Genomic DNA, 27,510 nt, shown 5'->3' with positions numbered 1-27,510 from the left:
ATTAAAAGGTAATAGTCTGCAGATTCAGAAAACGCAAAAAAGTAAAAATTGAACTTTTCATGATTTTGAGCCTTTCCGGAGCCCCTTAAAGAGTATCGTGTGCTCCGCGCGCACGTTACAAGGGTAAAGCCCGGTCCACACGCAACGATCTGTCTGCGCAGACATCGGCGCAGATGTCTGTACATGCAAAAGATCGCTGCAAATGTGGTGTGTTCACACGACACAAACCCCAATCTACTACTCGCCCGCCGTCTGTCGGTGTAGAAAAGAAATATCAGGGCAAACGATTACGCTCACCGTAAACGTCAAAAATTTAATTCAGTTATTTTGAAATATAGAAATGTAGGAAGTTCTATTGTGGTCTGTGTTCGCAGCTTGTGTTGCAAAAAACATTCAGACCAACCGCAGGAATTAGAGAAAGTGGTCAAAATGGTGTAGACAGTGGCTGCTAAAGCGAAAGCAGTTTTCTCACGTACATTTAGTGCGAGAGTTGCAGGGCGAACCTGTTTTGTTTTACATTACTTCGTGTTCCATTTCCTGGCACATTGACACTCAAATTTCATCTTCAATTGTACTCCTGCTTGGTCTTGGCGGTTCTTGATCACTAAGAAAGCCAAGCAGATCAAAACACCGTAACGTTGGCTGGTATACTTGATCTACTCTTACACCAGATCTTCTAGATTTCTGAACTTTGGATAACTCTTTTCGGTAAACAGTTCGCTGACAGACTTACTTTACTTGACTTGCCTTCATGAATCATCCTTCAGGAGAGCGTAAATAGCTTCAAATGTGTTGGGTATTATTTTACTCGACGCTTGTTTCGATATTGCAGTTGAAAATTCCAAATCCTTGTAGCTCCTTCCTGTTGCTAGGAATCTTAATGTTACCGCCAGCCGTTCATGAGGAGAAATTGCCCATCTCATAGAAGTATTTTTTCTCATAATATGAGGGGTTACAAGCTTTAAGAGATAATTATAAGTTTCGACATCCATCCGCAAATAATTTCGCCAGTTCGCAACGAATTTTTTATTTATTTACCGTTTCTCTGTTTGCCGAGGCGTCAACTGCCCGCAATACTTCAATTAGAGCATTGTATGCTGCTGTCTTTTTTTCTCGGTCGCTATATTCTTTACTTTTAATCTTCCACAAACATGGGTGGTTTCTATATATTGCAATGAATTCTCTTACAAACTCTCGAGAACACTGACGAGTATCAGCCATTTTAATGCCCTGTGCGCACAAATACAAACACTAGACTCAGTAAACAGCTGTTTCGCGCCAGATTTGCGGCGATCTCCTATACACACGCTCCAACTTGTCTGTGCAGGTGTGGTTTGAACCCACAGATTTGAGAGGTTTCGCTCAAACCTCCAACTCCAACTTCCAGGTTTGCACACACCTCAGGTCGGTGCAAATCTTCTGTCCACACGCAACAATCTGTCTGCGCAGATGTGATGCGCGCAGACATTTGCGCCGACAGATCGTTGCGTGTGGACGGGCCTTACCAGTGGAGGTCGCACTTCCCACGCGATGTCCAGGTGAAGAGCTTGGCCAGCTACTGGGACGAGAGAGGAGCAGCAGCAGAGTGAGGCAGGGGGCGCTGTCGTGCCGGAGACGCCGCCATCCGCGACGCCGGCGCGCCGTGACGCCGCGGCAGCCTAGCGCGAGGCAAAAACGCCCCTCTGTCCCGGCGCTGCGTCACTTCCGTCCGGGTGCGCGCCGCCTCCGCCTCGGGCGTACCGTCTCATCCGACTCTGCCCGTTCCGTCGATAAATGGAGCTCCATCGACTTGTGACACTCTTTTTAACGAATAAAACTATTACACCTGGCTCCAGTCGGCAAGTACACTTCTAAACGCAACAGCTACAACATTATGGAAAAAAATATTCCGGAGAAAAGAAGCTGCGATGACGCACCAGCAAGTGATAAGGATGATACTTTCGAACAACTGGAGACTAAACGAAAATAAGCAACCGACCAATCCCTTTGCACGACAATGCAAGGCCTCAAAAGTATGAGCACCCGACAGGAGCTCAGAAAACTTCATTGGACTGTTCATCCTTACCGACGTTACAGCCCGGATCTCGCACCTTCCAACTTCCATCTCTTTGTCCCAGTGAAGGATGCACTCGGCGGGAAGTAGTAAGTGGACGATGCAGAGGTTACTGATGCAGCAAAACGTCGGCTCCGACATCTACCAGTAGAGTGGTACGAAGAGTATTAGCCCGCCTGGTTAGCCGATCGGTCTAACGCACAGCTTTCGGGAGTGGGAAGGAACGGCTGGTCTCCGGCACGAATCCGCCCGGCGGACTTGTGTCGTGGTCCGGTGAGCTGGCCAGTCTGTGGATGGTTTTTAGGCGGTTTTCCATATGCCTCAGCGAATGCGGGCTGGTTCCCTTTATTCCGCCTCAGCTACACTATGTCGGCGATTGCTGCTCAAACAAGTTCTCCACGTACGCGTACACCACCACTACTGCACCACGCAAGCGTACAGGTTACACTCGTCTGGTGTGAGACGTTCCCTGGGGGTGTCCACCGGGGGCCGAACAGCACAATAACCCTGGGTTCGGTGTGGGGCGGCGGAGGGGTGAATGATGACTGGGTGTTGTGTGATGTCCTTAGGTTAGTTAGGTTTAAGTAGCTCAGAGTTCTAGGGGACTGATGACCTCAGAAGTTAAGTACCATAGTGCTAAGAGCCATTTGAACCATTTTGTCAATAAATTTATATCCTGTGCCTTGTACAGACTTTTGATGCAATAGTCAGCAAAGGTCGTCTCTAACAACTGTACACAACAGATAAAATGCGCTAATATTATAAAAAGTTCGAAGATATACATGCGGCACACACGTGAGTCTGCTACTGTTGCTATGAGCACTTTTCAACAGAAGATAATGACTTACCGACAGAATTTCGCATCTACTGTTCTGCCTGGGAGCGAGATTTCTCCAAACAGGTGACAAAAACATGTTGTTAATGGACAATCATCGGACTACAAGGCGAAAGAATGAGGCTGCAATTTACAGGTGGTTTCACGAAGTTTCTTTCACTTATTGCGTTTAACGCTGGCAGCGATTTGTGTACTTGGAAAATATTCCACGTAGCGATACGGTTTGGAGGTGTAGGTATATTTACAACTGGCTAAGTCGGTTCAAAGTTTGGAGGAGGACACACACACCTCCAACAGGGGCCATGCTTAGTACTACGGTTCGGCGTTGAAATCAGCCTCCGACTGAGGATAGCTTTAACGTTAAAGACGAATCAGTTTTTAATACATTGACAGATGCTTCATTACCTGCAATTACCCTTTGTATCATTTCATTGCTCCTTTCAGGATTCTTCTGATTTCTGCGTTTTGTACAATCGGAATGATTTGCGTATTAAAGACGAGAAACTTGCCGTGTACTTGCTCCGTGGTAGATCTCCTTAGGCTCTGCCAGAAGTAGCATCCCGCGGGTCTCCAAATAGCGTGGCTCGGTCCCCGTGTCCGCCCTAATTAGATCCGGACGAGTTGCTCTACTCCCATACTAATGTCCGGATTAGTGCGGCCGGGATTACCTCTGCGCGGAGGAAGAAGCGTACAAGCGCCGGGGAGGCGTGCTTCTTACGTGGACCACTCGAGAAGGATCGATACGTAGTGTGAGTCAGGAGGGAAGGTGCATGCTTCCACGACAACTGGTACTAGTGATTCTGAAGAAAAACCGTCTTATGAACATAGGTCCTGTTCGTAACAGTTTCCGAGGAAACTAATGAGAACAACAGAGAACGTGACAAATGCAGGTGAAAGTAAATGCTTGTGTTTCAGTCTTTTGCTTAAGGGGCTCCGGAAAGGCTCAAAATCATGAAAAGTTCAATTTTTACTTTTTTGCGTTTTCTGAATCTGCAGACTCTTACCTTTTAATAGATATATAATTTATTCAATTCCGAAGGGTACAACTATTCTTAATTTTTTTTTGAAATGTGTTCAACATGGGCGTGACCCACTATGGCGCTGTTAAACTGCTGTCAAATGATGATATTATTAACGTCCGTGTTCATCAGGTACATTTTAGTGATGTGAGATAAAGTATGTGTTGTGGCTAACCTATTTTCAGAGACTTAGCAGCACCTGAACTGTTGAAAAAGTGTATTCACGGAAAAACTCAAAACCCCAATGAAAGTGTAAATAGTGTTATATGGTCGAGAATCCACAAGACTGTATTTGTTGGAATAGAAACACTTTACTTTGGTGTGTATGATGCTGTTGCGACTTTCAATGATGGCAACATTGTAAGGTGCAAGGTATTTAGAAATATGGGAATGAAGATAGGTTCTAACATCGTACGAGCGATGCTTGCTTTAGACAAGGAACGCCTTTGGGCTGCAGACAGGGCTGTAAAGAGTCTAGAAATACAAGCAAGAGTAAACAGGAGGAGGAACAAGAGGAAGCTGGAGGAGGAGTTTGCAGAGGATGAAGATAATCCATCCTATGGACCTGGAATGCACTAAAAAGTTAATCCAATCTTTGTCGCTCGATTCCCAAAACTTTTATTTTCTCATACTAATTACATGTTTTCTAAGGATCTTCCAAACATATTTGTTTAAAACTTTCAGTAAATGTTACACAGTACCTTCTGCATAATTTAACACAGCCTTTTCCCAAAAAACTGTATATTTTTGAATATATAAATAAAAAATTGCAAAAAATGTTGTGAATTTTCATTACAATTGAAAAAAAATCATCTTTAATAACTGACCTAAAATTTTGTAAAATCCCTGTGTTAAGTTGTAGCCCATATTCCAATAAATAATCTGTGAAAAGTTCAACTTCCTACCTGAAATACTTTGTGAGGAAAGATGTAATTTATAAGCGTTATTTTAACTTTGCAAGTAGAGGGCGTTCCGGAGCCCCTTAACTGAGTACATTTCCTCACAAATGATGTAAGACAGCTGCTGTGCTCCCAATCTGAGCTCATTCGTACAGTTCTTTACTGGAGCACACGCATGCGTGAAGCACGAGAGAGAAGTTCCATGTAGTAAGGAATTTCTTGGCTGTTGTTTCCGTCGAAATGCCCTTAAGTGGAGCAGCATCAGCCCAACTGGTGTACAAGTCAATTGCCATGGAGACATATCGGAAACAGCTGAAAGCAGCGGGCCCACTAAGTCAATGTGCACGTGGGACAAAACGTGTGTTTTCAGAAAAATGATCTCTGGTAAGTAAAGCCAGTTCTGCATAGCGTAATGTTGCTTTGGTTGTACTCACATTTGAGCGTTGGTGAAGAAGGATATGCGACTGGTGTCCGTGATTTTCAAACAGCTGCATGTTGGATACGGTTAAAAAATGGAGATATGCTCATTTGAAGATTTTTGTTCAGATTCGGCAGTATTATCACCTCTCAAACCATATACCTTTCCTCCTGACTCATCCTGTATGTGATAGGTTCTCATGGGGAATCAATGGCTATTAAAGACGCTGCAGGTAACCCTCACACTCAAAGAACGTACGCTCATAGTTGTGATTGTGGATGGTCTATATTACCTGATCAACGGTATCCGAAGGTTCCTACCTAACGCCGAATGGACAACTAGATGTCAAGAGAGACGGACCCTCCCGTATAAAAAAAGGCGGAGAGTACTGTGTTGTCAGTACAGATGCACTAACAGATCAGCGGGAGAGCTCAGTGTATTCGAACGTGGACTAATCATTGGACGTCACCTCAGTAACGAAACCTTCAAGGATATTTCAATCCTTTTAAAGCTGACCAAGTCGACTGTTGGTGATGTGACTGGGAAATCGAAACACGAAGGAACAAGAACACCACGAAGACCTCGCGCACTGACGGACAGGGACCTTCGGGCACTGCGCAGGGTGGTTGTAAAAAAATCACACGAAATCAGTGGAGAGATTCACTAGTGATTTCGAAACTGCTACCACCAGTCCAAGTAGTACAATGTCTATGCGTAGAAGGTCGAGGAGCTCCTTGTGAGCCTCAACAGTTCTACAGTCAGGGCTAAGAGATGTCCGAAGGGATGTAAAGAGCGACGCCATTGGACAATAGATTACTGCAGACGACCGATATGGAGTGATGAATCACGCTATGTCCTGTGGCAATACGATTCGGGTTTGGTGAATATCTGGAGCACCAACACTGAAGTACGGAGGAGGCGCTGTTACGGTGTGGGGGTGATGGTCGTGGGTAAAATGTGGTCCTCTTATTGCGCTTAAGAAAACGCTAAACGAGGAAGGATATGGATAAACTTTACAGCATTGTATACTGCTTATATTAGGGGAGCAGTTTGGGGACGATGTCGAAACGGCATGATGATGCACCCTGACACAAAGCAACATTTGTGTGACAATTGTTTGTGGCCAACAACAATCCTGAAATGGACTGGCCTGCCCAGAGTCCCGACCTGAAAGTCATGGAACATCTTTGGGAAGATTTAACACGTCGACTGCGCTGCTGACCCAAGCGTCCAACATCACTACCTGCTCTGGTTTTAGCTCTTGAGGAAGAACAGACTTCAATTCCTCAACAGGCTGAAAGTGTCCCCACCGGAGTTCAAGCCACCATAAAGGCGGAGGGTGACACGTCTCATATTAATGTCCATTAATAAGAGTCTGGATACATATGATTAGGTGAAACACGGTATAACTAATTTGAAATAAATGCACTGAATGGGATCAGCTGTTTCAGTGATGGATGTATTACCTATCAGTGACATCTGAGAATTTGTCTTGGGCCGGCCGCGGTGGTCTAGCGGTTCTGGCGCTGCAGTCCGGAACCGCGGGACTGCTACGGTCGCAGGTTCGAATCCTGCCTCGGGCATGGGTGTGTGTGATGTCCTTAGGTTAGTTAGGTTTAAGTAGTTCTAAGTTCTAGGGGACTTATGACCTAAGATGTTGAGTCCCATAGTGCTCAGAGCCATTTGAACCATTTGTCTTGGACGGGGACTCGAACCCGATTCTCTCGCTTATCACGAGGGGGCACCTTAACCAATTCGGCTCTCCGTGCACGTCTGCTGGACCTACGCAAAGTTCCACGTGTCACAGTGTGCATATCGCTATAGCATAGCCTCCACTTTCATCACTTAATCTTCGCAGCTTTACTTTGTATTCCCACACCAATGACAACTAGACTATGAGAGATCGAGGCTCATGATATTATCGTCTGGTGCTTTTTTCGGCATGTAATATTTACTTGCAAGTCTGGATGGACGGACGTTAATGACAGCTTCGGCCATGAAGTCGCTGTGCCACTGTGTAGCGTAAGAATGTGTGGCTTGCAGTCCTCTTAAATCTCAAATGTTGTTGGAACTGTACCCGCTATTTGGCGTGGGTCCATTCTTTCCTGCTGCACAACGTAGCTGCTGTAGCTGATTGTGTCGGCCAGCTCCTGTCCTCTGGGCAGCAGCGCCTGTGGTCCTGAACGCTCGCAAGCACGTGAAACAGTGCTGTGAATAGTGCAAAACTCACCACACTTCGTCCTCCTTCCAGTTTCCTGATGATTCTTCCCCGTGCGAAATCATACAAATGTTGTTTCCCGGCATTGTTGTAATGAAGAACACCACCACAGTGCCCCGTAACTGCTCGCTGATTGACACACAATGTTTTATTTTTTCGTTCCTGCAACTTCCTCGTTGCAGGGGCACCCCCATTTGTCGCTACACTCACGCTGATCTCAATCCGTATGACAACATGCTCCCTACTTTGATTAATTTCCATCACGTAACTAATATGTTTTGTTACTTCGTTCTTAAGTTTTGCAGAGCAGTGTATAGATAAAGCAGTAGTCACAAATCGATAAGTAGTCACCCTGGTGAACTCCGTCTCCGGAAGTACCTGAAATGACGGCACTTTTCTGTCTGACGCGATCACACAAACAGAAAATTTTTTTCTGAGAAGGAAGGATGTGGTTAGCTCCACAACAGCAATGCAACTCTGCCATATTACAAGAAAAAGGCAATATTCGCATCCCTCAGCACTGGATGCAGAAAATCCTAGGAAGAAAATGCGGGACAAAGCAGCTGTCGTCATTCTGTTGAACGAACCACCTCTCAGTTTCAAAATGATTAACTAAAATCGAAATCGGTATGATAGCTTTATACGTAGAGTATGGTCCAATTTAAGCGATGTAAAGTTCGCAAGGTATTCATTTTATTTCAGTGAAGAAAGGCGTGTAGGCAAAGGTGGACGAACAAAAATGAGAGCATAAGGAGAACAATGTAAGAAGCATTTAATGAATTCATAAGTAAAATTTCTGAGACTGACTGGACGACAGATATTGACAAGTTTTGGTCGTACATAAATTCCATAAGAATGTCAAACTAATGGATCCAGCGCTTGAGTGGCACCGAAACGGAAAACGACAAACAGAAGGTTGATATATTGAATTCGGTAATCCTTGTTTCACTGAAGAAGATCGTATTACGGTTTCTCTCTTCAATCAATGTACGAACTCCGTGACGCCAGATATTGAGATAGATGATAGTGGAAGTGAAAATCTAGTGAAGTCAGTTAAAGTAGGAAAGAAGCGTTATCTAATGACATATCCGTACGATTCCAAACAGATACCAAAGAACGTGCTCCTCTTTTAGGTAGCAGTTCATGTAGATAGGTAGAACGACAAAGGTTTTCCAAGTGATCAGAATAAATCACAATTTTCCTTAAGGAAAAAGGTTGACGAAGGATACACATATTTAAAGGACGATGCCGATGGGGTCTTCAGCTAAAGAATCACGGTACGCATTTTACGATTGGGTATTGTTACTTCCTTGGAGAAAAAAAAAATTGTTCTGTAGCAATGAGCTCCGTAAAGAAAGATCTTGAACAACTTGATTAGCTCCGTTCGCCCATGAGATCCGAGCGCAGCAGAAAACGGCGCCCAGGTGTTCCACGACTTCCTGAGGCATTCAGTAAGGTTCCGCACTGCCGCTCAGGAAACAAATAACGACCTCGTCGAGTATCGCACCGGAATTGTAACTGAACTCCAAACTTCCAGCAGATACAACTCTGCTTGTCTATCTCAATGGGACTAAATCGTTTGTTGTAAAGTTAATTTCGATAGTAGGGCAACTTAGTACTCTACAGCAATTACTGTTCGCTGCTAACAATGAGTTGGTAGATAACCTCGGAAGCCCCATAGAGCCGTCCATGAATGATTATGTATTTAGGGAAGATAAAATTTCAGAAACTGCTAAGGAGTACATGGCACCATATGTCTTTACTGGCTTATAGACATAAGGAAACTCATATAGTAATAGAAATGCCGTGTGGCTATCGCCTCCCGGCGGGTAGACCGTTCGCCTGGTGCAAGTCTTTCGAGTTGACGCCACTTCGGCGACTTGGGTGTCGATGGGGGTGAAACGATGAAGGGAATCGAACCCGGGCCGTTAGGTATGACATTCCGTCGCGCTGACCACTCAGCTACCAGGGGCGGACAGGAAACTCATATGTACTGCTGCGAGTTTGTTGGATTGTAACTCACTCAACTGCACTGAAGATGGCTATTTATAGCTGAAATCTGGGCATGCAAGAATAATAAAAAAAGCAGTGGGATTGCGACTGATCGCTGCGTTCCTATCCTTCCTCACTCGTTCAATTGATTCTTAAGTATTTCTCGATATCTGTCGCTCTTACTATACATTATTAATGGAGGTCCAAATAACATCGCCGTGGTGGGTCACGGAGATGTTCTGGAAACTCCAGTGGCAGACATGCAAGATATGTTTTGTACATCGTGGGGAGAATTACTCTTAAAATTCCCAGAGCGGACGATGCAAGGAGAGATAGGCAGCACGTTACTTCCTGCCACAAATACCACGCGAAAGGACCACAGTGGGAACATCAGATTAATTAGAGCTCATACTGGGGTTCAAATGGTTCAAATGGCTCTGAGCACTATGGGACTCAACATCTTAGGTCACAAGTCCCCTAGAACTTAGAACTACTTAAACTTAACTAACCCAAGGACATCACACACACCCATGCCCGAGGCAGGATTCGAACCTGCGACCGTAGCAGTCCCGCGGTTCCGGACTGCAGCGCCAGAACCGCTAGACCACCGCGGCCGGCTCATACTGGGGCTTAGTGACTGTATTTATTGCCACGTATCTTTTGCGCATGATACAGGAGAAAGGGGGACGGGAATGATAGTTGTACCAGAAGTACCACCCACTCACACTTTACGGTGACTTGTACAGAAGTACACGTCCTTTTCAAAAGTATCCGGTCACTATTAGTACACATTAATATGGAACTTGTCCGCTTTTATGACTGCTTGAATTCTGCTGGAGACATTTTCAATGAGGTGTCTTAATGTCTGTGGAGAAATGGCAGCCCATTCTTCCTGAAGAGCCGAAACCAGGGAACGTAGTGATATTGGACACTGGGGTCTTGAGCGAAGCCTGCGTTGTAACTCATGTCAAAGGTATTTCATTGGGTTCAGGTCGGGACTCTGGACCGGCCAGTCCATTTCAGGAATGTTACTTTCCACAGTTTCCTCACAGATTACGTTGTATGACAAGGTGCATTTTCATGCTGATACAAGCAAACACCGTGTCTGAACTGTTCCTCCGCTGTATGCATTAGTCAATGTTGTAATACTTATCAACATCCTTCTACATTTAGAAATTTCTAAAGCAAAATAGAAGGACCACAATGCAACCACTGACAAAACCCCCACACCATAACACCATCTCCTCCGTAATTCAGTGTTGGCATCACATATCGTGGCAGGTAAAGTCCTAGAGGCACACGCCAACCCGAACTTTTCCATCTTTCGTTCGTGCAGTTACCAAGGCGGAGAAGCATATAATTCTGTTGTCAGGAAAGTAATGTTCACATCGTAAATCGTGGACAACGCATGATATGCTACGTGGAAAAAAAATAAAGTAATGACAGGTAATAAATATGAAAAGTAAAAGAACAGAAGAAAACTCACTGATGATGGCGAGCTATCGGCGAAACGAGTTGGGTAGAAGGACCAGTGTGTTTGCATAACGGCTGACCCATAAACACACATTGTTTTTCAGCAGACACGGGTCGATCAGAGAAGAGCTAGGTGTTTAATGACTGTACGACAATATTTATCGAGCTGTAGTTCGTCCGGTACAAGACGCCTGGTCGTGTTGGTGTTCCCCACGCGTGTCCAGAGAGCCTAGCTTCGCCGACCTTTGTGCAGCGAAAACGAGGAGCTGCCTCCCTGGGCTGCAAGCTGCAGCTGCCGCCTGCGACGCAGCCGGCGTCGGCTGGTGCGGCGACGCCGGCCGTCGGTTATTTCGGAGCGGCGGGCGTCGGGCGTCGCGCCTCCGGCACCAGACGCCACAACACCCGCCGCTGACGTCAGCGCCGCAGTCTGCCGGGGAGCCCTGTCATTACGTCATGCCGCCGCCTCCGAATAAACCAACCACTGTGCTCTGCGTGCGGGTGAAAAACTCGAGCGCTCTCTTCTCTCCGTCATAACGCCGTTCGGGGAGTTTGTTTTCACTCTGAGCGGCACTAATTCAGTGTTGTTAGCGGTCTTCTGCTTGCATTCTTGGTCCAAATTTCCATGCGGCAATTCCGTTTTGCGTAGTATTCTACATCTACAACATCTGATCAAAACTGCCCCGGACGTCCCTGTGTACCACTAGGCGTTAAGAGAGGCGCAGCCGCCGGTATAAAAGGACGCGGGGAGAATTGTGTTGTCAGTAAAGAAGCCGTACCAGCAGCATGGGTCGGCCAGGGCAGTTCAACGACTTTGAACGTGGGCTAGGCGTTGGATCTCACCCGAGTGCTCTAGCGGCGCCTGTACGATAGCTCAGCGTGTTCGGTCACAGGGCTGACTGCCCTCAATAATAATAATAATAATAATAATAATAATAATAATAATAATAATAATCCAGAATGAGATTTTTACTCTGCAGCGGAGTGTGCGCTGATATGAAACTTCCTGGCAGATTAAAACTGTGTGTCGGGCCGAGACTCGAACTCGGGACCTTTGCCTTTCGCGGGCAAGTGCTCTACCAACTGAGCTACCCAAGCACGACTCACGCCCCGTCCTCACAGCTTTACTTCCGTCAGTACCTCGTCTCCTACCTTCCAAACTTTACAGAAGCTCTCCTGCGAACCTTGCAGAACTAGCACTCCTGAAAGAAAGAAAGGTTTGGAAGGTAGGAGACGAGGTACTGGCAGAAGTATAGCTGAGAGGACGGGGCGTGAGTCGTGCTTCGGTAGCTCGGTTGGTAGAGCACTTGCCCGCGAAAGGGAAAGGTCCAGAGTTCGAGTCTCGGCCCGGCACACAGTTTTAATCTGCCAGGAAGTTTTAATAATAATAATAATAATAATAATAGAAGCTGAATGAAGTATCACACGACAAACTTGAAGAGGTGTCCTGTGACGTCCGCCCAGACTAAACGTCGAGAACAATAACGAACAAAATGAAAGAAACTTGACCGGAAACCAACAGGGCGCGGTATCTAATCCCAGTCGGCTCTTGAATTAATTTTTCAGTCTGAGTTTTAAGGGGGGAGGGGGATGTCAAACGGGCCGACTTGGAACAGGAGAGGCAACACAGGACATTTTAATTTCCACTGTCTATACTTTTACAAATAAATTCATAAAACTTTGTCAGCATGACCAAGAAGGATTCAGACTTCACACTCAAACCAGTGGAAGTTCAAAACATAGCAAAATAATTTTTTTTACATGTCAAATTTTATCAATATTTCACTTACTATTGGCTTCATTTGCTGCTGTAGGTACACTTTTCTTCATAAGTATGAGAGATTCTTTGATGGATTTTGCACAGCTTACAAACCATATTTACAGGTGTGTGAAAATCTAGAATTATTTAATTTATGAAAAAAGAACGAGCTGTTAAATTTTAAACTTCTTGTTCGCCCACTGCTTGAATACTGCTCAGTAGTGTGGGTTGATAGAAGATATAGAGAACATGCAACGGAGAGCAGCGCGCTTCGTTACAGGATCATTTAGTAATCGCGAAAGCGTTACGGAGATGACACATAAACTCCAGTGGAAGACTCTGCAGGAGAGACGCTCAGTAGCTCGGGACGGGCTTTTGTCGAAGTTTCGAGAACATACCTTCACCGAAGAGTCAAGCAGTATATTGCTCCATCCTACGTATATCTCGTGAAGAGACCGTGAGGATAAAATCAGAGAGATTAGAGCCCACACAGAGGCATACCGACAATCCTTCTTTCCACGAACAATACGAGACTGGAATAGAAGGGAGAACCGATAGAGGTACTGAAGTTACCCTCCGCCACACACCGTCAGGTGGCTTGCGGAGTATGGATGTAGATGTAGATGTAGAGTTTAGAAAAAAACTCGAATTTTGTAGTTAATTATCTCAATTTTACCACAATTTTTAATAGAGTTCGAAAATTCTAGAGTTTCATATACCTGTAAGTATGGTTTCTATACCGTGCAAAATTCATCGAAGAATCTCTCTTACTTATGAAGAAAAGTGTACCTATAGCACCAAATGCAGACAATAGTAAGTGAAAGAATGATGAAATTTCGCATGTAAAAAATTTTATTTTGTTATGTTTTTGAACTTCCACTGCTATGAGTGTGAATCCTGAATCCTTCCTGGTCATGCTGACAAAGTTTTATGAATGTATTTGTAGATGTGTAGACAGTGGAAATAAAAATGTCCTGTGGTGCCTCTCCTGCTCCAAGTCGTCCCGTTTGACATCCTATCCCCTTAACTTCTCGCTTCGTTGAGAGATGAACGATGAGACGCCAAAACTGACACGTCGTTTGAGTTTCACGTTAAACATCAGGTCCCCTTTCCCCAGTTAAATAAATGAGGTAGCTTAGGGGGACACAAGTCACCGACGTGACGTCCATTCGAAATATTTTTATCAGGTCAGTAAACCAAGGGAAATTATTATTACTACTAGAATTATATTTGTTATTATTATTACCGGAGTAACAGGTCCATCAGGGACATTTCAATCGTTCTAAAGCTGCCGAAATCGACTGTTGGTGATGTGACTAAACGAGAAAGAACAACCAAAAGTGGTTCAAATGGGTCTGAGCGCCATGGGACTTAACTTCTGAGGTCATCAGTCCCCTAGAACTTATAACTACTTACACCTAACTAATCTAAGGACATCACACACATCCATGCCCGAGGTAGGATTCCAACCTGCGACCGTAGCAGTCGTGCGGTTCCGGACTGAAGCGCCTAGAACCGCTCGGCCACCGCGGCCGGCGAAAGAACAACCACAGCTAAACCGAGGCTGGGGAGACGTGATGTGCTGACTGACAAAGACTGTTGAACTTTGTGGAGCGATGGTGACTGTAGAAAAAGATCACATGCAACAATCAGCGGAGGCAACCACCCGTGCTACTAGTAGTCAAGCCAGTAGAAAGACTGTCCGTGGGGAGTTAAAAAGAATGGGTACAATGGTGAAGCAACTCCTCAAAAGCCACACTTACTGCAGCAAATGGTAAGAGACGCTTGAGGTTGGGTGAAGAGAGGCGCCACTGGACACTGAATGACTGGAAACAAGGGATTTGGAGTGATGAAGCGCGTCACGCAGAGGAGACAAGAACAGGAAACACGACCAATGGCATGGGCTCCTACAGCAAACAGGTCAGAGGTCGTTGTCTCTGCTGTGAGTGAACCGTGATGTGGTAGATTTAAAACTGTTCCGATCTTCAAACTGATTTTACATCCGAATGGTACATTTCCGGACACAGGTTTCTTATCAAAACTTCACCCTCTACACAGCCCCCAGAAGTGTATAATAGGAATTTTGAATCAACCTGTACTTCTGTAAACAATGAGGCTGCAGTAACTTGAAAAGTTAGCTCACGGGTGAATAAATTCTGCGGAACCATTAATCGAGGCTGGTTACAGTTTCGTCCCAAATCGAAGTCCCCTGTGGTATTATTTAAAAATGTTTTGAACATGGCTGCACTTCAGCAATCGTTACAGAATATCAGGTGAACGAGACAGCCAACCACTTATAATAAACGCTGGTTTTCAATTAATCTTCACCATAGTTTCTACAGACGTAAACTCGTCTTCTTCAGAAGGACAGGAAACAAACTTCACATTAGCAAACAGTCAGTTAGTAAAGCGATCTAACATCTCCGCATGAAGTGTGTCGGCAATGATCTGTACAAGCATTTGCAAAAGTTAAGGCCCCTAAAATCATCTGATGTGACAAGTCCCTGATTTTAGAGGCCTTAACTTTTACTAATGGATGCACAGATCGTTTCCGTTACACTTCATGCGGAGATGTTGGATCGCTTTACTAACGGACTGTTTGTTAATGTGAAGTTTGTTTCTTGTCCTCCTTCAGAAGACGGATTTATGTTCGTTGAAACCATGGTTAAGGTTAACTTAAAACTGGTAGACCGTTTTATTCACCTGCTCCACTGTGGGTCCTTCCGTTGGCGTCTGGTGCCCGGATGGCAGGAAGTGGTTTAGCGAAGGGCAGGTTAAGCGGACAGAAATCCGCGCGTCGGAGGCGTGAGGCGGGGGAGGGGGGGTGGGACACGAGTCCCGAACAACGGGGGAGGGCGCTTAATGCTCTCCAAGTACTCAGGCATAATGCTGCGCTGTCTCTCACAGGAGATGTGGACAGTGCTCGTTAGTCGCAGCTTCCAGGGTCTCGGGAATTCCGACTGTCTGTCTGTGTCTGCCTCTTTCTTTCAGTCTTCCAGCTGAGTCACTTGTGACAGTCTATTACTGGAGTTGGTGCATTTCAAATGGTTCAAATGGCTCTGAGCACTATGGGACTTAACATCTGAGGTCATCAGTCCCATAGACGTTGAACTACTTAAACTTAACTAACCTAAGGACATCACAAACATCCATGCCCGAGGCAGGATTCGAACCTGCGACCGTAGCGGTCGCGTGGTTCCAGACTGTAGCGTCTAGAACCGCTCGGCCACCCCGGCCGCCTTTGGTGCATTTCATACATAGTATGACCATAAGACTGAGTTCATCAAACGAGGTTGAATTCTTAGCCGTTACGTCCCGCACATCTTGTGGCTTAAGTTCCGGGGATGAAGATGCAATTGGCGTGTCACATATCTACACTCTATGATCACATCAATTTTTTACCGCCACACACAGTGACAAATGAGTCATATACAGGGTAGTCACAATCTGATGAGCCTGTAAGGATATTGCAGGGTATGTTGTGCTACTAAACAATTGTTAAGAAAAAATCGATACGTCGCGCCCTTTCCGAGTTACTTAGCATTGAAGTCAGGTAATCCAGCCGCTGCGAGCACAGATTCAAGCGGCCCGCCAGTGGAGGTGTCACGAAACGTACCTCAGTTGAAGCCGCGCTGGGACGGAATGCTGCGAATGCCGTGCACGCACTGACTGGATATCAAAAAGTGGCACATGCGCGAAAGCGTGAATGACTTCCGATGAACTTCAAGGAAAAGGGTGGAAGTCGAGTGTACAAAATTAAACATTAATAAAAATAGCAGTTATTAAGCGAATAACTCATAGATATAGGTATAAAAGACTAGAATCTATTGTGAGCCATTTATAAACATAACTTTTAAAATTAAAAAATCCTTACAAATTGTTACAGTTCTTAACTTTTTTACAAAAATTATTAAAAATCATTAAAAAGGGAGAATAGTCCTAGAGGAGGCATCAAGGAAGAGGATGTAATGGGGGAAAGGGTGGATGCACTGAGGCAATTCATGGCCCAAATGGCTTTATGCCTCAACTCAGTTTGAGAGCCGGTCGCTGCGGGCGAGCAGTTTTAGGCGCGTCAGTCCGGAACCGCGCTGCTGTTATGGTCGCAGGTTCGAATCCTGCCTCGGGCATGGATGTGTGTGATGTCCTTAGGTTACGTAGGTTTCAGTAGTTGTAAGTCTAGGGGACTGATGACCTCAGATATTAAGTCCCATAGTGCTTAGACCCCCCCCTTTTCAGTTTGAGAATTAAGTGTTTCGTTTGAAGAGTTCCTTAATGCTTGAAAGATCTGCAGCTCTCCCAACATGTTAGGAACGTTACCCTTGCGTTCCGTATGCAAAATTGTAAGACTTGGAGTAATACCAGAGACTGAGTGAGCCGTATCGTATAAATGTAAATTCAAGGCACAACTGGAACCGAAACAGAAATATGTTCCTTAAACCTAACTTCAAAGGACCTTCCAGTTTGGCCTATATACTTACACTGGCAATCATCACAGGTCATGGAGAAGACGATACGGGAGCTCTAAAAGTCGCAGGTGTTTATAACATCACTATGATGATTCCTTAGGATTAATTTTTGATTGATAGCTGCAACTTTATCCTCCGTATCTGTTACCAGGAAATTCTCCCCCTGCATTAATAAATTTAATGAATTCAAATAATTAGTCATGTCGACCATACCATTAGTTTCATCATTCTACTCACATTAAACTAAGTTTTAGCCGAGCAGTCTAAGGCGCTGCAGTCATGGACTGTGCGGCTGGTCCCGGCGGAGGTTCGAGTCCTCCCTCGGACATTGTGTGTGTGTGTGTGTGTGTGTGTGTGTGTGTGTGTGTGTGTGTGTAAGCTTAGGGACTGATGACCTTAGCACTTAAGTCCCATAAGATTTCACACACATTTGAACATTTTTGAAACTAAGTTTCTTTCCTTAATGGCCGCCTTCAGTTCAATTAGCTTTCACTGCAGTTGATCAGAAGACAAGTGCATATGGTCTTTGTAGCAGGTGTTTTAACGAAATTCCAAAAAGTATATTTCTAGATCATAATAGTGCGAGGGCGCATAAAACCCTTCGCATGGTCTTCAAACGATACGAAAAGTAAAGCAATTTCTATTCGGCACTGAACGATGTGGCTTTTCCACTTTATCTCCGCTTCTCTCGGTATTCCTGACGCAGGACGAAAATCAAAGTTACCGCAAGTAGTATTGTCCGCATACTGTTTGGCCTCTGACAAGGCTACTGCTCTGCCATAGCGGCGTCTGGCTGCATCCTCTATTTCACCCCTCAGCCCCACTCGCCTTTGCGCACAAGGCGCAAGACATTAGCACGCCCGTAGCGCGCGGCCTAAATAAAACCGTGCAGAAGACGCCGGTGCCACAAATTCCAGATTGCTGGTCAAATGTTGGGAATCCTTACCATGCCAGGATAAAAGCCGCCATCGAACAAATTCAGGGACGCGATGCTAGTGTAGGTACAGGTAGGTACAGTTCGCACACTGCCTGTAAATGTAGAATACCGGTTACTGAGAAAGTCTGTACGAAAATTTTGTCTCCTTCGAGATATTCGTCTCGTATGTATCAGGAAAGGGATATTTATTTATTTAGAAGGTTTCATGGGTCCATGCGAGCCACAGCCACATGGTCATGGAACGAGTCAGTACATAGAAAGGTTATAAAAACAAGAATAAATATTTTAAAAATGTGAGAGCCACACCATAAGCTGTGGCCGAACCACTTTGCAGCAGAATCTTTTACTGCAGGAATGATAGTCACGAAATATGCAGGAGATCCTCTGTGTAGTTTGGAAGGTAGGGGAACCGTTTTGATCTGCCGGGAAGTTTCAAATCCGCGCGCACACAGATGCAGAGTGAAAATTCATTCTGAAGTAACACTGTGCTTTTAAAAGATTTTCTCGTCAGAAACCGTATACATTACGTTTTGTTGCGATTAAGTGTTAATTTGTTCTGTGAAAGTCACTACTTCACGTTACCGGCTACTCCTTTGGTTTCATCACTTACGCTACGCGAATGGAACAATAGAGTGTAAAACAGTTGACGCTGGCACACACGATCGTTCGCAATGTACTGTGCAGCAGCTTGCGTTGTATGTATGCACTTTCAGACCCTACAGATACACGGGTAACACAGTGAAATAGCGACGATTACTCTTGAAGGCCGCCGTCTCCTGCTGCGTGCTAAAGACAGACTACCCACAGTGAGTCGTTAACCCATACAGAAGTAGCTGCTGCTTACATATAGACTACTTTAGAGGAATATAAGTACACAAAACGCAGAAAATTGGCGAGCGTGTCAGAGTACATGCAGGGGGCGAAATTAGCAACGACACGAATTATAACTACGAAGTCTTTCTCGAAGGATTTGTTGTATTAATCGCTCGCTAGTCACGTTAATTCTCTGTAAGATTTCAATAATATCCAGCATTGTCTTCTTCTGGAAGGAGTCTGTCAGTCAAAGAAGCACGGAATCACACATACGTAAATGACGCAATAGCGCATTGACGCCGACTGTGAAAAGTCATGCGCAACGTCTTTGTTTTCACCACAACATAAAATACGGGACATACTCCTACGCAGTCTTTCAATGTCGCGTAAATTACGGCTCATGTTAAACAGACTGGGGTTAAGACCATCTTTGCGCTGCTTAAGGAAATTAAAAGGTGTTGCTCACTGTAAAGTATAGTCCCAGGGGTTCAAAATATTCCATGTGAACGTGGCAGCAGCTACGTGGGGCCGGCCGGAGTGGCCGAGCGGTTCTAGGCACTACAGTCTGGAACCGCGTGACCGCTACGGTCACAGGTTCGAATCCTGCCTCGGGCATGGATGTGTGTGATGTCCTTAGGTTAGTTAGGTTTAAGTGGTTCTAAGTTCTAGGGGACTGATAACCTCAGCAGTTGAGTCCCATAGTGCTCAGAGTCATTTTTTGAGCTACGTGGGACAGCCTATCCTATTAGAACAACTTCCCAGCGCTGAACCGAACTCAGCCGGCCATTATGTACACAATTCTACAAAAATCTTCTATTTCTGAAAAAAATGGTTCAAATGGCTCTGAGCACTATGGGACTGAACATCTTAGGTCATAAGTCCCCTAGAACTTAGAACTACTTAATCCTAACTAACCTGAGGACATCACACACATCCATGCCCGAGGCAGGATTCGAACATGCGACCGTAGCAGTCCCGCGGTTCCGGACTGCAGTGCCAGAACCGCACGGCCCCCGCGGCCGCTTCTATTTCTGAATACAAGCTTTCGAATAAGTACAAGGCGTTGTTTGAGCAGAACCGGATTTTAACGCAGGCTTCAAACTACTGCAGTTCAGTCATGAAAGAAGCTGTGGAAATTAGAATATGCAGCAAGAACACTAATAGAAATATGGTCTACGCACTCAGAATTGCTTGGAAGTGGACACTGGATGCCGACAGACTGCATAAGTAGTTTGCCTCTTATTTTACATCGTGATGGAAACAAGTACGCTGCGGATAGTGTTTTATCGTTGGCGTCATTCTAATCTTAGGTCGCAGTAGGCAACCCAACGTCACTTACACCTGTGAAATTTCGTCATTTCTTCGACAGCGAGTTGCTTTTCCGACAAAAACAATGATGAGTATTATCGTAAGCTCGGATTTTTATTGAGAATTAAAGCGACGTACGGGACGAGAACACTTTACCCAACGAGACGAGCTGTTATTACTACGAGACCACCGACGCAAGGATCCCTTCATAGCTAACCGCAATGTGACAAAGTTAAAGTGATGACCATGACCAGCCTCACGTAGGAAGCGTAACATAAATGAGAAGTTACTCCGTTAGCTGAATAAATGACCCACCCTGGCGTTTCAGGATGACCTGCCCTGCGTGGGAGATTACAAGAGAATTCTCGTTCTACCCACACGTCGCCTATCTTACTACGCCCTGTCAACGCAGCGGTGCAAAGAACTAACTTGTTTCACCGGTGTACAAACACACAGTACACACTTTTTCCCAAGTAACTGTCATTTGTATTTCTGCAAGGATGAAATGGCAGAAGTGATGTAGTATATGCCACGCACTTGGCAGGCGAACCGGGCGTCCGTACAAACAAAAATCAAAGTCATTCTTGACAGATGTCGTTAGTATACAACATCAAAGATGTGGTTCATAAAAGGCAATGCTGCACCCCTGGCTTGCACATTATAAAAGGTCGATCTCTTCTCATTCATTCCATTTCGAGAAGAATCAATATTAGGAATAAGAAACTTACTGACTTTGACACAGAAAGATGTTCAATATTCAGAAACGCTTATTTTAAGTAGCTTACCAACAATCACAAAATGTGTAGCTGATAATAAACTACGGTTTAGGAGGAGCATAAAGGGTTTATTGATGGTCAACATCTACTTCACTCAGGAATTTCTTAGCACGACCATCGATGTACTTATCGCCAGCTATGGTGTGAATGCTACATAATATATGAAAATGGCGCAGCTTCAGTGCAGTAATGCAATCTGAGTAAATAAGCCTCCCAAACTATGTTGATCTGGGATTACACAAAATTAAATGCAGTTAATGTCCGAATGAAATATGATTGTATAAAGATATTGACTTCAGTACTTTCTGCAGGACTGTCTGACTTAGGATCTTTTATTGATAGTATGTATCACGTTTGTGTAACATGTTCCACATTCTCGGAAATCTCTCACTATGGGTCTACGGAACGAACAGGATATCTAATCTAATCTTACAATCGCTACAGACGAAAACAACCCAGCTGATCGCAATCATCAGTCAACAGTGAAGTACATGCGTGTTCCTGTAGACAACCGCTCCAGTGCCGTAATATCATTGCGTCTTCTGCGTTGTTAAAAGATTGGAGTACAAGGAAAAAAAATCAGCAACCGCGAGAGTACAAATGTTTATTAACAAGGCACACGGCATAGCTGCGGAACAAAGTTAATTTTTCGCCTTCGTGTGCGTATATACGTATTTCGCATATATCTTGGAATGTTTGTACCTATTAGTATACTCGAAGTTGCACTATCACATAACTCAAAACACTATATGGTGATCTCTTGTGAACTAATCAAAGTTATCATTTCTTGTCAGCGCTCTAGACACGTTTGTAAGAGAATGCCTCTACATACGATGTAAATCATCGAACCTTAATTCTGTTTACAAGGCAACGACAATAGAAAAACAAGTCTCAGGGAGCACCAGTGATGCCACAGTGAAACAGTGAAAGATTCGACATCTCTATTCCTTGCAGAAGCCGTAACTTTGCCAGAAACTGGGAGTCGAGGAAACGATAGCATCGGTTCAGCGGCGAGCTGTTTACGTGGTTTACGATGTAAACAAACATGACGTCGTTATGTGTTTTATGTTTGCATGTCTTTCAGGATGGCTGAACATCGCTGCAATGTGAAGATACACGATTTACAACCAGTGAAACTATATTTGTCTACATTTTACGAATCACAGTAACGTGCGCGTTAGAGGGTTCTGTACGCTAAGGTTGCCTTCACACAGTTACACGGTGATGAACAATTGCTTGCATAGCAACTCCTCAAGTCAAACAAAAGTTTTCGGAGTCCAAAAGCATGTACTACGTATTATTTGTGGAGTAAATTCACGGACGTCCTGTAGAAACCTCTTCAAAGAACTGGGTATACTAACTACTGCCTCTTAGTATATTTACTCCTTAATGAAATTTGCCCTAAATAATATATCTCTTTTTCCAACAAACAGCTCGGCTCATACATACAATACCAGGAACAAAAATGATCTGCACAAGGACTTAAAAGTACTTACTTGAGTTCAAAAAGGGGTACAAAACTCAGGAACGCTCAACTTCAATAATTCGCCAGCAAACATAAAAAATTTAGTTACAAATAAAGACCAGTTTAAAAGGAGCCTGAAAGACTTACTAGTGGCCAACTCCTACTCCAGTGACGAATTTTTTAATAGAAACAAATGATGTATTGTATATATTCGTACTATTGGTATTGTTATTTCGGCTATTTTTTTAATTGACATGTTCCACATCCACGAGGATCTCCTCAGTACGGATCTATGGAACGAAAAACTAATCTAATCTGATCTAATCTCGGCAAAAATCATTGTCTGTCTTATGTACACTCCTCGACGATTCCAGTATGTTAGACAATAACAAACTGTGTACTCCACTAGCAAAATGCGGTGGTTAAAATTTTCCAACTACTATGTTTTGTCGGCACGTTACCTTACAACAAACTTTTGTCGAATGAAATAATCCTCATAAACACTACACAGTTGAGGCGGTATTTTGTTTACAAACACCTCAAGATCGTTCCTAGTCAGACCCATTATCGACAGTCATTTCTACATTTTCATTTCTGGTTATCAATAATGCGCTTTTCCCGAAACGAATACTGGTGCAGCAATTTGGTGTTTAGGAAGATGACAACCACGAAAAATTTGTAAGTTGTTCTTGTGAATGGTATCAGCGAAATGTCTTGACTGCCCAGATTTAGTGGTATTTGTAGTAAGGAAATCTTTGCGCTGATTTGGTATCTCCTACTGATCAAGCCAGTTATGAATGGAACACATTTTGCATTACTGTGCGTTTTTTTTTTTTTTTTTTTTTTTTCAGACGAACTGCAGCATATGCTAGCGACGAATCGGAGCGTGTCATTGCGCGCGCCGCAAGAGCACAGCACTCAGCGCCAAACAGCAGTGTTTGTTTGTTTACGTGCGTACCTGAGGCCCTGGTGATGCGGCGGTCGTCGCTGGAGATGGGCAGCTGGGCGGCGCCGGCCCTGCGCACGGCGGCCGAGGCGACGCCGCTCAGCAGCAGCAGGGTCAGCGCGAGGGTAGCGGCGTGCATGTTGCGGCGGCAGCCCGCCGGTCGTGAGTGTGTGTCGCGTGTCCGCCTGTGGCTGCGTCTGCTCGGACCGATGCGTCCCGTGTCGCGTCGCGCTGCGCACTGACGGCGGAGCCCGCGCCGCCGCGATCGTCGCCTGTCTCCCCCCACCACCTCCACCGCGGGCTGGCGCCAGCCTCCGTGGTGGGGGAGGGGGGAACCCGCGTCAGCGCCTCCGCTTTCGGCGCCGCGTCGCGGTCGTCCTCTGTTCGACGCCCGGAGCTTACCTCTGTGTTCGTATCGAAATATTCCGCCAACTATTGTTGCAGACTAGCGAACAATACGAGCCATCGGTTATTCTTTGGAGTACATCTACAACTACACGATTACTCTGCAATTCACATTTAAGTGCTTGGGAGAGGGTTCATCGAACCCTTCGACCATAAATATAATAGACTGGCCCTGACGTCATTTTCGTGGCTCCAACATCTCTGGGCAGAAGTCACGTGAATGTTGGCAAAACATGGTTTTTTCGTGTTGCGCTTATGGCTGCATTCAGCGTTTTGTCGGGGGAAATGGCATTACATTTCACGTGTAAGTGTTTCTATGATAGTGCAGATCCATTTATTGAAACCTGCTGAAGTGACTTTTATATGTTTTTTACGCTTCAAATAGAGTATCACGCAAATTAAAGTGTTGAAAGTGATGCCTGTAAAGTCAGACTCATATTACATATTGGAAAGTATCTGTCATAATTCGGTTACAGAAGTAAGTATAATTGTTTCTCGTCCCTACTCATAGTTCCCTAAGGATGAAAACCGAAGGCAGCTTTGTATACAGGCCCTGAAACGGAAAAACTTTAAGCCATCTTCACATACGCGCCTTTGCTCGAAGCAAAGGCTAGTTATTATTTACAATGTATATTTATAATTTATAGCAAATAAACAATGTTTTCAGCCTTCAGTTGCAAGGTAATTTTACTCGTTTACCTAGGTTTCGATTCCAGTAATGGAATCTTCTTCAGAACAACAATGAAATTATTTTGTGAGCCAAACACTGGCCATGTCACAGATTAAAAATTAAAACATGGAATCGAAACCTAGGTAAACGAGTAAAATTACCTTGCAACTGAAGGCTGAAAACATTGTTTATTTGCTGTACATTTCACAGTTGCTGACACGCTGCAATATGTTAAAGATTTGTAAATTTATAATTTATATTTACAGTTTCTGTCATTTTTTAGGATCCAAAATTATTTTCTGAAACTTCAAAGTCTCACCTTTCATCTAAAATATCATTTTTTTTAAACTGATAGTTTAAACTTTTGTAAAAATAGTGGGAACTGAACCTTTGAAGTGCACCTAAAATTGATACTCTAAAATGGACCTGCTCCTAAAGTCGACAATTTTGGCACCTTTAGTAGACACAATTCCCATATCCCATTTTCTTTTATAAGTGACTAGAGCTCATAACGCGGCGAATCCAATGTTTAAAGTTTCGACACGAGCCCACTCTTACTGTTTAAAAGAATGTTAACGACATTTTACTTTAATTGATAGTTTACAGTAATTTCGTCCCGCTGCCCACCAGAGTGGTGTTCGCTGTATTTGTTAGATTTTATAAATGGTACTGTGAACAAATCCAGGTCAACTGTAGTTCTGGCATAATTTTTCGCAAAATAAAAAGAAATTTTCGTCGGAAGCGTTTGGCAGTCAATTGAGAAATGTGGGGAAAATACGATACAAACAGGATGGCAGACGGCTGATTTGAACTCCCGCCACGTTTTGCCAACAGTCACGTGGTTTATGTTGGAGCCAAACCAGCCCTATAGCTTCTGCACAGCAAGGCCAGTCTACTAGTATCTATGGTCGAAGATCGAACCACAATCATACTATCTCCCTACCATTCCACTTCCGAATAGCGCCCGGGAAAAACGAACACCTAAACCTTTCTGTTCGAGCTCTGATTTCCCTTATTTTATTTTGATGATCATTCCTACCTATGTAGGCTGGGCTCAACAAAATATTTTCGCATTCGGAAGAGAAAGTTGGTGACTGAAATTTCGTAAATAGATCTCGCCGCGACGAAAAACGTCTTTCCTTTAATGACTTCCACCCCAACTCGCGTATCATATCTGCCACACTCTCTCCCCTATTACGTGGTAATACAAAAAGAGCTGCCCTTTTTTGCACCCTTTCGGTGTCCTCCGTCAATCCCACCTGGTAAGGATCCCACACCGCGCTGCAATATTCTAACAGAGGACGAACGAGTGTAGTGTAAGCTGTCTCTTTAGTGGACTTGTTGCATCTTCTACGTGTTCTGCCAATGAAACGCAACCTTTGGCTCGCCTTCCCCACAATATTATCTATGTGGTCTTTCCAACTGAAGTTGTTCGTAATTTTAACACCCAGGTACTTAGTTGAATTGACAGCCTTGAGAATTGTACTATTTATCGAGTAATCGAATTCCAACGGACTTCTTTTGGAACTCATGTGGATCACCTCACACTTTTCGTTATTTAGCGTCAACTGCCACCTGCCACACCATACAGCAATCTTTTCTAAATAGCTTTGCAACTGATACCGGTCTTCGGATGACCTTACTAGACGGTACATTACAGCATCATCTGCGAACAACCTAAGAGAACTGCTCAGATTGTCACCCAGGTCATTTATATAGATCAGGAACAGCAGAGGTCCCAGGACGCTTCCCTGGGGAACACCCTATATCACTTCAATTTTACTCGATGATTTTCCGTCTATTACTACGAACTGCGATCTTCCTGACAGGAAATCACGAATCCAGTCGCACAACTGAGACGATACCCCATAGGCCCGCAGCCTGATTAGAAGTCGCTTGTGACTAACGGTGTCAAAAGCTTTCCGGAAATCTAGAAATACGGAATCAGCTTGAGATCCCCTGACGATAGCGGCCATTGCTTCGTGCGAATAAAGAGCTAGCTGCGTTGCACAAGAACGATGTTTTCTGAAACCATGCTGATTACGTATCAATAGGTCGTTCCCATCGAATACAAAAGAAAAATTTGGAGTAGGAATTAAAACCGATGGAGAAGAAATAAAAACTTCGAGGTTTGCCAATGACACTGTAATTCTGTCAGCAAAGGACCTGGAAGAGCAGTTGAACGGAATGGACAGTGTCTCGAAAGGATAATATAACATAAACATTAACAGAAGCAAAACGAGGATAATGGAAAGTAGTCGAATTAAAGCAGTTGATGCTGCGGGAATTAGGTTAGGAAATGAGACTCTTAAGGGGCTCCGGAAAGGCTCAAAATCATGAAAAGTTCAATTTTTACTTTTTTGCGTTTTCTGAATCTGCAGACTATTACCTTTTAATAGATATATAATTTATTCAATTCCGAAGACTACAACTATTTTTAAATTTTTTTTGAAATGTGTTCTACAAGGGCGTGACCCACTGTGGCGCTGTTAAACTGCTGTCAAATGGTGTTATTATTAACGTCCGTGTTCATCAGGTACATTTTAGTAATGTGAGATAAAGTATGTGTTGTGGCTAACCTGTGATGGTTCAATATATATCGCTGGTGTGATTGTCGGCGACTGAAAGCTTCGTACAAAAACAAAAACTCAGTGATGGTAAAGTGTTGGATGGGAAGGGAAGGTTAACTGACAGTGTAATTGACAAAATACAGAACTATTATGGAATGGCTATTAGGCAAAATACACAAAGTGTCGACGAAATGAAGAAGGCTGTTTGGGCTCTTTTTTTTCATACTTCTTCAACCGATGAAAATCCCCAACATAGCTTGTGTCCGAAAGAAGAAGACAGTTGGTGTAAATATAACAAAGGATTGCTAACTGGTGAAGTGTATACTCATAAGCATAGTCTGCCTCATGTAATAATGGAGGTGATAAAACCTATTTTCAGAGACTTAGCAGCACCTGAACTGTTGAAAAAGTGTATTCACGGAAAAACTCAAAACCCCAATGAAAGTGTAAATAGTGTTATATGGTCGAGAATCCCCAAGACTGTATTCGTT

The 27,510-nt window shown here is 44.2% G+C and overlaps 1 protein-coding gene and 1 non-coding gene across 2 annotated transcripts in view; both read right to left on the bottom strand.

Moving 5' to 3' along the window:
• LOC126175595 (dorsal-ventral patterning protein Sog-like) overlaps window positions 1-23,600 on the bottom strand; it is a 544,108-nt gene extending 520,508 nt beyond the window's left edge. The window contains 1 exon segment of the mRNA XM_049922459.1: window positions 23,387-23,600. Within this exon segment, the coding sequence (XP_049778416.1) occupies window positions 23,387-23,513 (127 nt within the window). The 5' untranslated portion in view covers window positions 23,514-23,600.
• Window positions 11,928-12,002, bottom strand: Trnas-cga (transfer RNA serine (anticodon CGA)). Its single transcript has one exon. It is a non-coding gene; the product is annotated as a tRNA-Ser (tRNA).
• Window positions 23,601-27,510: the final 3,910 nt, after the last annotated feature.

Source organism: Schistocerca cancellata, chromosome 3 (genome assembly GCF_023864275.1).
Source record: "Schistocerca cancellata isolate TAMUIC-IGC-003103 chromosome 3, iqSchCanc2.1, whole genome shotgun sequence".
NCBI classification, from domain to species: domain Eukaryota; kingdom Metazoa; phylum Arthropoda; class Insecta; order Orthoptera; family Acrididae; genus Schistocerca; species Schistocerca cancellata.
Note: the sequence above shows the minus strand (reverse complement) of the source record. Positions and strands in the feature narration are given on the sequence as shown.